The 16,752-nt window shown below is 42.1% G+C and overlaps 1 protein-coding gene across 1 annotated transcript in view; it reads right to left on the bottom strand.

The window, feature by feature from the left end:
* PLEKHG7 (pleckstrin homology and RhoGEF domain containing G7) overlaps positions 1-16,752 on the bottom strand; it is a 40,041-nt gene that overhangs the window by 14,093 nt on the left and 9,196 nt on the right. Inside the window, exons 5-13 of the mRNA XM_068937270.1 lie at positions 15,969-16,009; positions 14,549-14,644; positions 12,557-12,706; positions 10,490-10,585; positions 7,923-8,018; positions 6,028-6,141; positions 4,153-4,327; positions 1,237-1,352; positions 577-670 (exon numbers count right to left, since the gene is read on the bottom strand). Of these exons, the coding sequence (XP_068793371.1) occupies positions 577-670; positions 1,237-1,352; positions 4,153-4,327; positions 6,028-6,141; positions 7,923-8,018; positions 10,490-10,585; positions 12,557-12,706; positions 14,549-14,644; positions 15,969-16,009 (978 nt within the window). The remainder of the gene's footprint in view (positions 1-576; positions 671-1,236; positions 1,353-4,152; positions 4,328-6,027; positions 6,142-7,922; positions 8,019-10,489; positions 10,586-12,556; positions 12,707-14,548; positions 14,645-15,968; positions 16,010-16,752) is intronic.

Genomic DNA, 16,752 nt, shown 5'->3' with positions numbered 1-16,752 from the left:
TCTCTATTCTGTGAGTGCTCTATTAATAATAAGGAAGCCACCCAGCATGATAATGCTGCCATTTTTCCAAGCTATCCATCAAAACAGCTCTCTTAGCAAAGCCATTCAAAGCTGAAATACGGAAAAAACCCCCAAACCCTTTGGACTTTTCAGTAGTTCAAAATACACCATGTAGAGGACATAGTCCCAGCTATGTGAGGTATGTTAACATCAGTCAAGAGGTGCATAGGACACTTGTATAGAACAGTCTAAACTTCCTCTGTCCTCCGTCCTTTTGCTACGTTCTTGAATATGACAATAAAACACTCCCTTTGAAAGGCAGACATTGGCCAATCAAGCTGAATACTTCAGCGTCTGGCAGATTGAACATCCAGATGTGACAATAAACAATCATACAGAGTACTCATCCTTTTGGCGGTTTGGCTATTTCCCAGTCTCTCTCTGACAAGCCATATGATTGCTTTCTCTTTCCTGCACCTGCCCAAATAATGGGGCAGAGATTCCTTCTGGACCCACCATATCAGAATATAATTCTGTTAGGCTAGTTGCTAATACAGGGACATTTAGGGACATTACCTGCTAGCGTTAACCTTCCTTCATGAAGAAGAAGCCTGTTCATTGAAGACAAAATGTTTTCCCTGCTGTTTTCTCTTAAGCTTTGTTTCAAGCACTTGACCCAAAAGAGAGAGAGAGAGAGAGAGAGAGAGAATGGGGAATCTTGCATATCTGATTATGAACTGGAAAGCAACCAACAGTTAAACAAGCTGAGAACACAGGTACTGCTATCTCCAGCAAATATATCACAAGGCTAACAATCGGGCATGGCAATGCTATTGCTTAAAAGCATTTCATTTTCTGAAATGTTAGGCTGGGCTCTTCTTTTCCGGAGTGAGTTTAATGATTTTAGCAGCACTGCATGTGAATAGACATAATTCTTAAGGTGAGATCCACTGGATGATACCATACTGCCGCTTGAAGTCTGGCTACGTGGGTAAGGGTTCATCTCAGTTCATCCCATGCTGCCATCCAAGGGACCATCCCCAAGGGATGGGGAGCACAGACTGCTGGTTCATGTGCAGGGTTTGCAGTGCTCAGACTGTGGCTCCTCCTGTTAGAGCAGAGCTATCTACAGTAACTAGAATATACACAACAGACCAATTTTAGACCACTTCATAAGGATAAATTGCAAACTAAACCTTCCTAGAGGAAAAAACACCCTTTTGAAAAATTGCTTACCTCTGGAACAAAGAATCTCTTGTCACGATCCCAGACTTGAGGCCAAAGTATGACCTCATGCAGCTGCCTGAACTTCTGAAAGTTGTCCAGCCATTTGACTTTACCTTCCAGATCCCCTGAAATATATAAAACACCAGTTACTGCCATTGCTCACAAAAATAGGCCTATTTCTAGAAGATGCTCAATACTGATCATCTCTAGAGGAAGCCAAAGGACTCTTGGCCTCACATGTGAAACCCTAGATGAGACCCTGACCTCATTAAAGATGATAACTACACTATTCTTGAAGTTAGCTGAGCTAGGACTTCAAGTATGCATTCAAACAGGCCCAAATTCATTACTGAATGTAAAGGCTCTATCTACTAATTTGATTGGGGAGCAGGGGGGAGCATATAAAATTCACTTAAATGGTTATCTCAAAAAGTTCTTAAAAAAACCCCCTGCCTTTATAAACTATTCTGTGGCAGTGAGAGAAAAATAACTTTGGTCATTTACAGCTTGATTGAAAGGCTGCTGAAATTAATGAGAATCTTTTAAGGGGAAGTGGTACCATAACTGATTAATATATTTAGCTAGGATAGGGACTTCTCAGAATGTGAAAAATAGAAACGTAAATCTTTGCTGACTCAGGGCCTTTAAGGGGCAAAACTTTTAACTGACCTGCAATTTAATTTCTAAGTTTTCATGTAGAGTGATTTTGCATTTTTTTCTTTTAACACACATGCACACTTATGCCAGGAAGGAAGTGCTGGAATTGCAGCTATTCCTTATGTCACTGATTTATTGTTGAAAAAATGAAGGCAGATTTTGTCTGGTCTTTGTGAATAAAAGAAATTTGTAGGCCTGCGCCCTACTATCCCCAAAATCTAAGAGTTCAGTTACATAACCCCAGAGGTATCTAAACTCTGGAAGAACCTATATTTTTACCAGTGAAATTCCCTGGATACCACAAGATCTTATTGGGCCATGCCCAAAATTGCCTACTTCCCAGCAGAAATCAGAATCCACAGACTAGCCACAAAAAGTTTTATTTTCCTACAAGGCCTGTTGAGAAGTGTTTGAGAAGTGTTGAGTGCTGACAAATGCTTTCCTCAGATGGAATTTAGATCAGTGTCCTCACAAAACTCGACAAGAAAAGAAAGAACCCGAATCTCTCTTTTAGGTAGTAATTCTGTCATTGCAGTGTTTACCTGGGAACCAAGAGCCCCAGACTTATTTCTCTCTGGAAGATATTAACTGTCTCTCTCTGTCTCATCTCCCAGTGAGATGTTCCAGCCTTCAACCTCTAGCATGGAGAGAAGGGTGGCAGTGCTCAGTCCTCCACAGAGCAACTGCTCCACCCATGAGCAGTCATTGCTTCTTTGCTGAATAGGAAACCCCTTTTGCAAGGAGGAAGGCCAAAGCTCAAATCCTTATTCCAGTTAATGTCTCATTATCTAATATTTGGTGGTACTGGAGCAACGGCTGGAGTAGATTCCCACCCTTTGGGTACTTGCGCTAACTGTAGAGCATCCTCTTTATGGCACAGTGCATATTTAATTATTCCATGCAAAATGAAGAAGTTCTAACAGTCGAGAGAGCACCTTATCGTAGCTGTGCTTGGCACATAGTTTTGAAAACGTACACTAGGGAGACCTTTGGGTAAAGTCACACCCAGAAGAAGACTAAACCCAGGTTTCAGAAACTGGGAGGGAGACTAAGCGCTGGGCTGCGCTGTTGTGAGATGTTGCTGTATTTTGTGACAAAGGACAGGCCACAGCCTGCCTCTTCAGGAGGCAGGCTATGATTGTGATGCTACGTTACTCCTTGAGACTTCCTGATGAGAAGCAGAGAGTGCAGGCCATCAAAGTTTGGACTCCACAAAACCCAGGAAGAACAAGAGTAAGAGTGTCTCAAATCCAAAGACCAGTGGCTATGTGTTATGCTGAGGAGCCGAGAGGCTGGGATTCAGCTGCTATTTCCAACGGCTTGCCTGAAGGCTGCACCCTCCTTGTGTTGCTCTGCTGAGGGCTGCAGGTGAGAACCATCTTCCTCCATTTAACACTGTCCTGTGCTGTGGACTCCATTAATCTGCCTGGTGCCTAATGCAAGTGGCTCAAGTCAGCACTTCAGCCCCAACATGTTGTTACCAAGGATAAAGCTCTGCCTGGCTTGCCTGGTGCCTCTCACTACAGGTAACAGCAGGCCAGGCATTTTGCCAACACATTGCACTCCCTCTCACTCTGTGATTTCAGTAGGGGCTGCGTGAGACTTTTGGAGAATAAACCTGTCTTCTAATGAACTATATGGACATAGGATATTTGCAGCTGCAGTTATAACTTCCTGAAAATGACTGAATTAATAAATTATTTACTTAAAATAGAATTCAGGAAAAAAAAATCTATGTCTGGACCAACCTTTTCTTTTTCGACATTAGCTATAAAAAGTTTTCTGTAGCCGAGGTAGCTCTTTGCTACTTTATATGGTAGGACCCTGTCATTTAGTGAAAGGTCACTGCCATAATATGCCCCTTGTGAGGGGAATTCTATCCTATTAAGGGTTAGCCCCAATAAACCTCTCTAGACATAAAGCTAGCTCAAAGACTTCTTTGTTCGCAATTTTTCTTGATTTGTTCCAATTTGTGATCTGCTCTTAATTGCTTGCATGTCACTGCAGATGATTCTGCGTAAATACCAGTGACTGACTGATTTGGGAGTCCCATGACCATGCTCAGAGAGGCTTTGGCAGTAAAGGGCTGGTACCAGCCAATTCTCACAAAATGAAGAAGGATTCAGAAGGATTGTAGAAATTCATGTACATCCTTATTGCATCTTTGCTGGGGAATATGCCTATTTACACTCAAAGAACATGGGCAAAAAGGCCACATAGCTTGCTAGTTGTTAACTGCGTACTTGGCTTCTAACCGTAGCTACTTACGTATGGACTTTTCCACCTTTTCTTTAACCGACCAAATAAAGCCTTTTTCTGTTTCATCTGTGCACCTCTGCCAGATGTTGTTAAGGAGGAGGGGATAGCGGGTCAGTCGATGTAGAGGAGCGACCAGCAGCTCTGGCAAATGTAGTCTTTTGCAATGTTTGTTCTGCTCACACCACTACTCAAGACAAAGAAAAGCTGTTTTAGGCCTCAGTTTACTGCTCGGCAGGAACAAGGCTTTCTGCATTATCGGTTGACTGCAATGAGACAAGGACTAAGTAAGGATGAACTTATCCAGCGAGAGCGAGAGTGGGATCCCCAGTTCTCTACAACAGGAATTGCATTGCTTCTTCACATGCATATCCTGCATTGCTACTTCCCATTTCATATGCTATGGCCATGCTAGCGGACCACGCATCTGCCAGCAAGCAAACTTTGGTCATGTCTGGGGGCCACCTAATGTTTCAGAGTTTTCACTGGTGACCCTTTTCCTAGATGTGAGTGTCTGACATACTTGTCAGGGAGGAAGTGTGTGGAAATTCCCAGGCCCTGAAGACTGCGATGTTCGTGGCTGTTACAAAGAGGCAGCCCTGACTTGGGCTGCCTGAAAGAAAATCCAACGTCTTCACGTTTTTCTTTCTAAGCCTGTAATGTCGAAGATCAGTCTTAAGCATATACATGACGCTCCAGTCTGCTTAAGGTGAGTAGGAATAGCAGAGCCCTCTCCCTGGGAGTCCAACAGCTACACTGGCCAGAGTTACTGCTTTCAGACAGGTGAAGTGTAGGCAAAGACAGAATCTGGCCCGTTGTTTCAACTTTACAAAGACATCACTGATAGCTATTGCTTCCTCTCTGATGGGTGTCAGGCCACTGAACATCTGAAAGTGAGGCAAACAGCCAAGCGTTCTCTCTAGGGCTCTACGAAAACCCAATCTCATCAGAGGTCCCCAAGCCATGTGAAAGCACTGATACCCTCTTATATTTCGTCTTCTTTTGGCTTGATCACACACCTTCCCACTTCAGCAGAAAGAATCCCAGCAGAGAAGGAAGTCATAATACTCTTCTAGTTTTGATGCTTGTGTATGTCATAGCTGATGCAAGCAAGGACAGGCCATCAGTGGATAACAATTTCTGAGGTCAAATGCTCATGTTACTGGTTTTCATGGACCATCTTTATTGCCTGTCCTTTTTATCCACTAACATGACTTTACCCCAGCTGCCTGTGTGTGTGTGTACAGAGCCATCGGCCCTCGCACTCCCTGCGATGCCCCTCCAGCTGATCTCTTGCATCCAGCTCACTGAGTCATGGCATGGTGGAGTAGGGTGGAGACTGTATGCTGCTTTTTCTCCAGGGAACGTAAGCCCTGTCATCTGATAAAGCACATAGTACCCTACATACTGTGGTCCCACCCAACGTCTAGACCAAGCAGATGTGCAGGACATGTATCAAAGTAAAAATACTTGAGAGAGCTTCTACTAAGTAGCTTGTTTTTTTTTTTTTTTTCTGTGAAGCTATGATCACCGTTTCACTTTGTTAAAGTGGAGGTCACCTTGTCGAGGGATTTATGTGCAAAATATAAATGTGAGTTTTAGATGCTTGAATTTGGCAGCATGTATTTTCTGCCTGCAAAAATGTAGCCAGTCATTCCTTTCTGGCTTCTAACTTCTTCCTATTTTAAATTGTAAGTGTGGACTTCCACATGTCAGGGGAGCAAATACTTCACATCTATGATATCCTCTGCAGTTCAAAAATCTGTGTGACATGCTGTATGTACAGTTTTGCTACCACTGAGCTTCCCCAGTCTGCTTTTAAAATCCTGTCATAAGACAGAAAGGCTGAAGACAGCAGCAACAACAAAAGCAAAATCATCACTTTACTTTCAGGTAGATTCCAAAATCTTCTCTTTGTCTCAGGTTCTCCAAGTAGAAGACAGCAGAGGAGTAATTAAGGCAATAAATCTGATGTGTCTGACAGAGGTCACCCTGAAAATACTGCAAAAAAGATTTGGAAGCTTAGCAAGAAGAAAAATCATGACAAAGGGAGAAGAAACACTTCTATTTGTTTCTGTAATGTGCATTTTATGTGAGATGTTATCATACCTCGGAAAATGGGGGAACACAGGAGGGAGGAGAAGAACAGGACAAGTTAAAAAGTAATAAAAGTAGTAATGTAGTAAAAAAGAAAAGTGCTCAAACAATGCACAGGAGAACAGTTACATTTTGTTTTCATTAGAAATAAAGGATGTGAAATTGATGTAAAAGTTGAAGATAAAAAGCATTGATCTATATAGCAGTTTTACATAGTCTCTTATATAGCATCACTTTATATCCACGTAGGTCAGATAGCTCTAAGAACAGTTAAGTGAAATCAAAGATAAAACTCAATTTTGTCTGGGATTTTGTCTGTCTCACACAAACACTAGTTAAATGAAAGTCTGAAGTCAGAGCTAGTGGGAGTGGGAAGCCAGGCTCTAGCCTCCTGCCCCCTTTAAAACCCTAACCTCAGGATAGTGTCTATCTTAGCATTTTTCCAGAAGTTTTCTAATGGTGTCTACCGCTAGAAGAATTTCAGGTCCAGCTATTACAATGACAAACCCACTGATTTCCCATCTATATTAATAGTTCCCACCCTTCAGTCATTGGAAAGCCGTGCAGGAGATACTACATACGTAGGAGAGCCCCGGGACATTGTTGTCACTCTCTCATTTACCGTGCAGACTGCCCAAAGGAGTTGGGGTGCAGTGTGTGGCAGTGGCAAGGTAGTAGGCAGTGAGCTTCCTCTGTGCCCCTCCCTTAGCAGACACAAGCCAAAGTATACGAAGGATTTTAATCCCATTGATCTCTTAATTAGGCACTTAAATACGTTTGTGGATCAGATCCCTGAAGTAAAGATCTTTTCAGATAGACAGTAGGGGAAACAAGAAAGAAGCAGGAAAGCTAGGGAAGACATCTGGCGTGAATAAGCAGGGTGGAGGGACGCATGCAGAGGAAAATGCAGAGGAAATGCTTTATGGCGTATGCTCTTTAGATGTGCACGGGCCTTTAGGCACAGTGACAACACATAGCTAAACCAGAGAGCAAGAGTCTCCCCCCAGTGCAATCAGCAGAAATGTAGCCACTGACTTTATGGGGCCAGGATTTCACCCACTGCATTGAGTCTTTCATTTGCATTAGGCAAATGGCACTGATGCAATGGAGCTATGATTTCCTCTGAAGAAAATAAAAGCCCTCATGTCAGCTGTGAGTAGGAGGTAACTTCAAACCAGTGCTCCGGGGTGGGTCTTAGGGTGAGGTAAACATCCTCACTGAAATTTTTCAAAGGGGCTGTGTACAGTCCAGTTAATCTTCAGGAAAAACAAAAAGTGGCCACAAAGGAGCATCCGCCTGGTGAAGCACAAGGATGCAGGGGACAGCAGCTATCCGGCTGGGGTCTGGAGTCAGGGAACTCCCTTCCATGAAGTGAGAAGTTCAGCCATGTCGGTGACTAAGTTTCCCCGAGGTTTGGGCTAAGATTCCCTAAGAAGGAAATAACACTTTCTGGTCTGCCAAAAAGTACCTTTCCATGACCCCTTCAAATATGTCAATGAATAGAAATAAAAATATTCTACTGACAAGAGATGCTCCTAAACACGTACCTCCTCCCCAAGACAGAGGCTGAGAAACATGGCAGGGCCTTGGCTGACTTGATTTCTGTAAGGCACCTACATGCTAGGATAAATTGTCTGATGCAAGGACCAGCTGAGATTAAACAGGAATAATTTTGATTATGTTACCTTTCTGAGTATGGAGATGAAATCCATAGACGATTCTGAGCTGTTGACACACTCCTTCACAATTTCAAAAAAACTGCTTACAAAACTGAGACTCATCTAGGTAAGGGAGGAAAAGAGAAATTAGCATGACTGATCTTCTAAAGCTAAGTTTAAAACAACATTCTTTCCCACCTCTGGTCTCTCCAAAGACTCCAGACCTAATGGGGCCCCAATGCTTCTTTCTCTGACATTGACGGAATTAGCTTCTGAATTGCAACCAAAGTGCTTTAATTAGTCAGAGGCTAAAGCAAATCTATGAAAATACCCACTTACGTCATGATAATGCCATATGACAAAAGCTTTGAAACAAGATTACAGTTATTCCATTTAAACTTATTTTAGGGTAGCAGCTGTATTTAACACAAATCAGCACAGAAAATTACAATAAATGAATGGTATGTACTAGAAAATACTGATTGTATGTGACAGAGCTGTGACAATTAAAGAAGTCTTCACAGACATTTGGAAAAGAGATAGCGTGAGTTTGTTTCGTGGTATGGGAGGTGAGGGAAATTTCTATTAAGTGTAAGATGCAAAAGCTGCCTTAAGAAGTTACTCTTAAAAATGGTTGCAGCTGATTCCAAAGGTGCCCACATTGTCAGTCACCTGTGGGTGCAAGCCTGCTCCTAAGCTCACAGTTGCTTCCCGAACACAGTATTTGCCTGAAAACTCATGACCAGACTCAGCTTTAGGCCAACATTTTGGGTCAGTCCCAAAGACAAAGTTGCAGAGGCTCAGCATGGTGGTAGGGGTCCAAACTGTCCCTTACCCTGCCCATGGGAGCAGGGGCAGGCACGGGCTGAACGTATGGCAGTCCAGCCCATCCGAGGGCCATCAGGTGTGTCTGAACTCTCTTCCAGGCCCTCATTAACATGCCTTCAATAGCTCAAGCCTGTCTGCAGCCTGTCCTGACCTTGCTCAGGCACAGAAATTCTTCCAAAAAAAACTTTCCTAATTTACTATGTTACATTATCTGGAATCTCTTAGTAGCAACATTTTCCTTTCATTCTGACAAGGGTGCATGTTATGCCTTTTAAATCATGCATTTCCTTATTGATTCAGCCGGCTATCCAGAAGTGCATGCTGTAAAAGGCGTAAAACACTATCGAGAACAGCTGCTTTTTTCCTCCATTTGACTGCTATCTTATATGCAGGCATGCATAATAAATGATCATTTGTCATCCTCATTAATAAGGATAATAAAATAGAAAAGGAAAGTGGAAAATACATTAAAAACTTAAAATATATTAAAAATAGTCCTATTCCCTACATAGCTCATAGCAATACAGGTCATTCCCTTCTTTAAGCAAGCATGAAAGGATCAGAAACTACACATTGACTGAACTCTCTAGTAGCTGACCCTTAATGTGGTCTTGGTCCACCACAAGTGCAAGGCGAAATGCTTTGGCTAAAATGTCTTTCCTTGAGTTTCCCCGCGTGCTCATGCGGTCACTCGCTGCAGCTCACCTGATGTGTGATCAGTTATTGGGTTTTGGCTAGTTGTCCTCAGAGTCCTTACTCTGAAGAGCTTTGCTGCTCTTGTTTTGGCAAAAAAGTGGGATGCTAGCTGTTAAGGTAAGGGTGTAACATTAAGAGGGAAACAACTTGATGTAAACAGTTTGCTTGGGGCATATGAGAGGATTTCATGAGAGCAGTCATTCAGCGTATGGAACTGAAGAGACCCTTCCAAAATTCACTTCCCTCTTTGGGGGAGGTGTTGTGTTCACCTTCGTAGTCCTGTAAAACAGTGGTACTGGAAATGACCTATTTTGTTTCACTGCATACCTCTAAAGATAAGAAATACTTCTGTTTTGATTCTTATGCTATGTAAAGGCTATTTTGGATTATGGGCCACTTTTTAGCTTTCAGTAGCTGAAAATGGCCTCCCAGAAGCTGACCACAAGCAGCAAAGAGCCGCAGCACATCATGGCCAAACCTCATCTTCTCCCTTCTCCTAGAAGCTGGAGGGTAAGCAGCATATCAATACACAGTCTTGGGTATGTATCTGAGATAGTCCACCATACCTAGAGAAATCCTGGCTGGAGAGGGGTGGTAATTTCCTTTTTTCTCCATTATTCCGCTAGAGTACTGTAATAAGCAGCACATCTTTTGTGCCACCAGTTTGAGAAAGGAACCTTGTTAATGCATTTATTTTGCTATTCTTACTGTTTTGCTGTAATGATTTTACAGTTGATATTTACCCTGACAAATCCATCCGAAAGGGCTCCACTTTTGAGAGCTAATCTCAAACTCTTTGCACCATGTTTACTTCAGAAATATGTCAAATAAGCTATCTCCCATGTTCAGATGCCTGTGTATCTATTGCTGGAGGCACATCAGAACAATTTGCACTGATGAAACCTGACTGCCAGGATATGCCAAAGAGAAATGAAGGAGAAAGTTATTATTTGAACCAAGTTCCAAATGCAGGCATTGAATCTGGATAGAAACTCTACCGACAGTTTCTTGTCTCCATGCGCTGTGCTGCTGGCTTTTTGTTCTCAGTAAGACTTGCACTTTTTTCTCACCTTGTTTAACTCCTCTAAGTTTGCGAAAAGTCTCCACAAATCCACATCCAACAGAAATTCATTACTCTGCAGGTATTTTAGCGTGTTCATAAATATCTATAAAAATAAAACAAATCCATGTTATTTACTATTTTCTCCAATTTAATGTATCTAGTAATTTTTGTGAAAAGTACCTATCTCCCTTACAATTCTCCTGCAATTGTCACTTGATGTGGGGGGATGCAGAAGATAACATTTTGAGAAACTTTTCCTGGCCTGCCTGAAGGCTAAATGTTGAGCTCTGGGTGAGGAGGAAGGTATGAATGAAGGCCCTGGGGTCTCTGTGAAGCCACGATGGAGGCAGCGCTGTCTCTACCATATTTTATGCCTGAACAGGGGCCACTGAGTCCCCACAGATCTGCATGCAGGAGCTACTAGGAACAAAGTTGTAGGAGCTACAGGTTTCTATGGCTTTTGTAAATGCTTTCCTTACTAAGCCATGCATCTACTGCTATGTATACTGTTCAGAGTTAGTATGGAAGAGAAAAAACTTGATGGAATAGCAAATCATTAAGGTTAGTGGAGAGCTTATGTAGGTTTTTCTTTGGCTTGCTCTGTTAAACCATACTGAATAAGCACTACAGGTATTTTTATTGACTGCTTAAGATATTATATTACCTAAGCTTTGACTGTGACCTTAGAGCTGTGCTAAATATGACTGAAATCTGAAAAAGGCTTGAAAAGTGTAGATTACAAAGCAGATATTTTTTGTCTGTGAAAAGATATTAATTGGAAAAAAACTATCATTCAGGTGCTAAGATTGAAGAGTTGGTGAGAGTGTGTGCTTAGCTTTGCAAAATTCCTCAGCTGCTGTTAATAGTTGACCTGAGAGCTTAAAGGGGATTTACAGAGGTCTGAAAGTACGTCATGGAGATTTGTTAAAATCAGTGGGATATTTCTATAGTGAGAAGCACTCAGACTAGCAGCTATGTGTAAAACTGAATACCCAAGCTCGCTGGAATTTTTCTTTGGCAGGATAATTTGTGAAGCCGACTGAATAGTGTGTTGTTCACGGGTCATGCAGGGCTGACTAAGGTACCTCTGTAGGTTCCTACATCAGACTCGCCAAGGGCCCTGCATGTCTTTGTTATCCTCATGCTTCCCAGGGCTCCATGTGTCTTTTATCAACTCAGATCTCTGAGCAAACAATCCAGAAGGACGGACATTTCGATCCTGCCTGGTGACCATAGCTAGTCTGCTTCTTGCCCTTCCCTCTCCTTCCCCTTAGGGTTTTGCCCTACCAAGATGGCATTAACCTTAGTTCTGCCTTTATTCCCTTCATTTTGCAGTACTTTCTGTTCTGCCTGAACTAATTCTTCAGTAACATTGGAAGCATTTCAATAATTTTATCTATTCTTCCTTTGTGTAACAAGAAAGCTGAAACTGTCTATGCAAGATAAGGGAAAAATAATAGAGAAGCTTTCATTCTTTTAAACAGGTACACTCACTTTTGATGTATGTTAAATGTAAATGGTGAAACTGTGTAATATTCTTGTCTGTCTTTCAAAGCTATTAAAATTTACCAGGATACAGACAACTTGGGAGAGGAGAGTTGTTTGCTTTCTTGCTTGCTTATTTTTCTTTGTGCAATATTAGAATTCCAGGTCTACTCAGCTCTGGGGTTTTCATGCTCTAGTCAGGATAATCTAATCACAGCTCTTTTGTCCTATCTGTGTGAAGTTAAGGCAAGAGTAAGTTATAGGCTTAAGCCACTTGGAGAGTGGCTTAAGTTCAGAGTCAGTGATCTGATAGCAGAATATCAGCTGAAACTATTGGAGAGTTCTGCAATCAGATTTTGTTTGCAAAGCACTGAAAATGATGTCCAGCGGAAGAGATACCATCAAGAAGATTAAAAAAACACACACAAAGGGACTTGTGGAAATAGGATGACCAGGTGGGAGAAATAGTAAGGTTGTTAGTCATTTCCCTGTAGACACTAAACGAAAGGTTACGGACAGCTTTGTCTGCCATGCTGACAGAAGGACAAACAATGTTTTATCTTTTTTGAGAAAGGAAATCTGAAGTTACCGTCTTGAGAACCAGCAAATGATCCAGAAAGTAAGTGCATTCACTTGTGAACAGTTCCCACACGGCGGCTTCTTTCTTTACTTCTAATCTGCTGTCGGCATCTTTCTGCTCAATCTCTTGAGCCTTTATAAATTCATGCCAAGATTTATTCTATTGATTGAGGAGGAAAAGAAGAATAACTGACTATTGCATAAAGTTTGAAGCAGTTGATGCAAAAAACCTTACGATCTATTTGCCCTTTTAAAGATCCTGGCTGCCAGTATTAATGAGTCTGTCCAAAGCTTAAGGATTCCTTTTAAAAGGTAAAATATCATCTTTTTTATTGATAAATACTTATTATATGGACACATTGAATTTGTCAGTAACACTTGTAGGATGCTGTTTAAAAAAACAAAACAACGAAACAAAGCACAATGGGCAGCTGGCAGATGCTAATGAGTTTAAACTGTAATGCTGCTGCTGCTGGAAAGCAAGGATGAATGATAGGTTCCTGTTTTCCAGAAGGTTAAGTCAAGGTACCAAAGGACTAGGTCTTCAAAGGTACCTGGATACATTTTGTTCAGTCCTGGAGTGGACAGCTACTACAGCCTCACTGCCCTGCTCCCCAGTAGGACTCTGACATACCAGTCAGGCACCTGGCAGGAATCCTCAACAAACCAGTATATGGAGAAGTGGATATAATAGCATAGTGTCGAAAAGAAAAGGATTGGGCGTGGAGGTTAGCTTGGATTTGGATTATCTGAATATGACCCTGGTTGCCTAAACTTAATGTTTCCATTGGCTAGGTCAACATGCTGCGAGCCTAGTTTGTCTAGGCAGAGGGGCTTTGGTGAGGTTGATGCGACTGAACTTGGCCATCAGGCATTGCCCTCTGCATGGGCTCTCCTTGTGTAGAAGCCTGTGCCCAAACTCCAGCAGATCTGGTTTAGGTGCTGCCTGTTTGAGAAGAAAAGGGCTCCTGGGTGTCCAATAGCCTACTAATTATGGCTGATCACAGGATGTTAGTTACCTGAGTTCACATCCCTAATCCAAATTGGGTGGAATGTGGATTAAAGGCTCTTTCTTTTTTTATTATTATTGGTTTTTAATCCACTCCGTGAGTGTATAGACTCTGCCCAAGAAGCCTGAGGGGTGCATTTATGAGTCATATCTGCTCTGAGCTTGCTGTTGGGGTCAGAGCCCACTCAAATAGTTGTTCTTCCCTCTTCCTTGAGAAGCTATTTTTGGGGGATCGCAGGAGTTGTGCCTGTGCTGAGGCTCTGAGCACCCAGGTAGTGGGGAATGGGGCATTATCTTGGTGCACCTCCCTCGCTAGAAACATGAGGTATTAGTTGCCTATAGGATCAAGCTGAAGCTGACTGACGGCTTTGAGAATCAAAGTGGCACTTGAATGCAGGATCTGTGTTTTCTAGCTATTAGAGTACCCTGGAGGCTCTAGTCCTAGAGAAATCACCTAGTAGGTCCCAGGGCATCTGGTAAAGATGACTCAGAGATGCTTGCTCATAAGACAGGTTTCTTGCTTCCCAGCCTTGCTTCACAAGCAGCACTCTCTAGTGCAGCAGCAATGGGGATGACCTTGTCCTGTTTGGCTAAATGGGCCCGGAGCAGCTCCTCCAGCTGTTTTTGGGTGCCTGCAGGGCTGCAGTTTCTCTCCTGTGTACTGCAGGCACTGCCAACAGCATCGATTCGGGAGCTGCTGCCTCTCGATGAGGAAGGTACCTCTGTCCGCCTCAAACTGTGGGGTCTGCGAGCCTGGCAAAGCTGCGGGGGCTGCAAGGGCTCCTGATAAGTTTGTAACCACACTCGCGTCCCCCCCACCCCTCCACCGCAAACACTGAATTTATACTTTAGGCCTATGCACTAATTTTGCAGATAGCTTTCATATTCAGATTACTATGTTGAAAAATGGTAATTTAAAAAGAACACAAAAGTTTTATCCTCATCTTTAAGAGCTTAATTAGATAGCTTCTTTGGTACTAATTCTTTTGATACCTTAAAATGGCAAAATTCATATGTGATGAAATCTATGATCTTAACAGTTGAAAGACAGTTTTCCAGATCAGATGCTTGCTTCTGTTTGTCCTTACTCTGGTTAATGACAAAAAAACAAAACAAAACAAAACAAAAAAACAGAAAAACCCTTAATTTATACAATATTTTAAAGACCAGTAAGAGATTTTTTTCAGTTCATTAACCTTGGGCTGATCTGCAAGGAGCTTTCCTCCAACACTCTGATTTCCTCTTATTTGGAAATCACGGTGTTTGATTGATGGTGATTGATACTCATGGTGTATGAGACAGGGATGGCAGGTTTATTTATAGCTATGGGTGGGGTGAGCAAGTGGCTTAGATACGTGGTTGTGTAAATAAGAGCTTATTTATATAACACAACAATCCTTTGGCAGAGCTAATCACTGGTATAGCAACAGACGATGGACTACCCTGAGAATATAAGACAAATAATGGGATTCTGTTTCCTTCAGCGCAGTCAGAAGTATGGGACTACAAAACTTAAAATTTAATTCTTCCCTCACCTATCATCTTATGTATACAAATCTTGGATTTTTTTTTTTTTTTTTGATTTGAGCAACATAGTCATAAAGCTCCTCTGGACAGCTGTAGAATAGTCTCTGTGAAACGAGCTTTGACAAAGAGCAGGCAGAGTTTGTGTGTGTGAGGGGTCATGAAATAAAACCAATTGGTTTTGTTTTTATTTTGTTTTGTTTTTCAAACCAGCAGTGCCATGCACAAGGTTTAATGAATATTCGCCACCCCAAATGTAGTGCTGTGATCTTAGACTTCTAAGGTATTTGACTATGTTTTATCTGCTTTCTGGATCTATGTGGTTGCACTTCTTGGATTTGTGTTGACTGAATTTGAACTCAAGCCCGTTCTGAAATATGTGTTTGATTATAATATTTGAAATTCACAACTTAAGCTGAACTTTCAGTTCTGTAAAATGACTTGAAATGGAGCAGATACAATATTGTAATGATGTGTGTGTATATGTGTGTGTATGCACATAGATGTGTGTTTAACCAATGCACCAGCAAATGCATTTTCACAAATGAAACTTTATGCTGGTGTAAGCAAAGCAAGGGCACGACTGAGCTACCCGTGCCCCAGTCCACAGGTGCTAGCTGGGAGGTGATGCTGGGGTGGGGGGGGACTTGCGGGAGCTGCCACATGGGTCACACGCAGGGCGGTGGTGGGCATGTTCGACCCACCCTACCTTAGTTACGGATTACGACCTGGTGGGCTCTAGGCACTAGGGTGAAGGCTACTATGTTCAGTTCACCTGCCTTTCCCCAAGGCAGGAAAGTAGTAACTCTTTACCTAGTTAGTTTTGTGAGGAGGCAAAGTTAGGGCAAGCGAAAAAAAAAACCAAACAAACATATGGTGTAATACTCACAATTCCTCTTTTGGCAAATGGCCACCTTGGCTTTTTGGACTCTAATGGGTAAAACAAATGTGTTATCAGTAAAGAAACAGATAGTCGGAAGAGAATAGTTATTTTCTTTTAGGTGAAGCCTGATATACTATACTGTATTTAGCTCAAATTTAACAGTTCTGCTTAGGCAGTTTGTGCACCAGACTTAAAAACTATTAAGGCTATTGAACTGGGATCCTCTCAGCAAACGTGATGTCCATCTGTGACGGGATCTTGGCTAATGCTAAACACTCCCACTTGCTGCAGATGATCAGCATATGATTGTCAATTCTTAACATGGGAAAAGGCATCATACTTTACTTCTTAAAGGTCTTTGTTGCTTTGCAGGAAGAATTAGGCTATGTCTGCTCGTTAGTGGTGTCTTGGCTCTATGCAAATTCTTATCGCACTTTTTGTGAATTTAACAACATTGCTATAGCAGTGCACGTACCGTTGTCTATACAGAGCAGTCTCTTTAGGGAGAGACGTTCGTGGGATCACAGCTCTAAAGCTCTTTGAATAAACAACCCTAAATAGCCTAAGCCTCAGACCTATAGCAGTGTTAGGCACCATGGTGCAGATATAATTTATTTTACTTAGTGAGGCGCAGAGAAAGCTGGGAATCTAAATGAAGGAGTGCATGGCAGGGTTTGAGTTTGCTCGGTAAGAAATTTGGAACAAAATGCTCTTTTCTGAAATTGTACTACCTACCTTCAGGCCTATGTGAGACTAGCAGTCACAGTCCAAAATTTCCTCTCTCGGTTTT

Source organism: Struthio camelus, chromosome 1 (genome assembly GCF_040807025.1).
Source record: "Struthio camelus isolate bStrCam1 chromosome 1, bStrCam1.hap1, whole genome shotgun sequence".
Lineage (NCBI taxonomy): Eukaryota > Metazoa > Chordata > Aves > Struthioniformes > Struthionidae > Struthio > Struthio camelus.
Note: the sequence above shows the minus strand (reverse complement) of the source record. Positions and strands in the feature narration are given on the sequence as shown.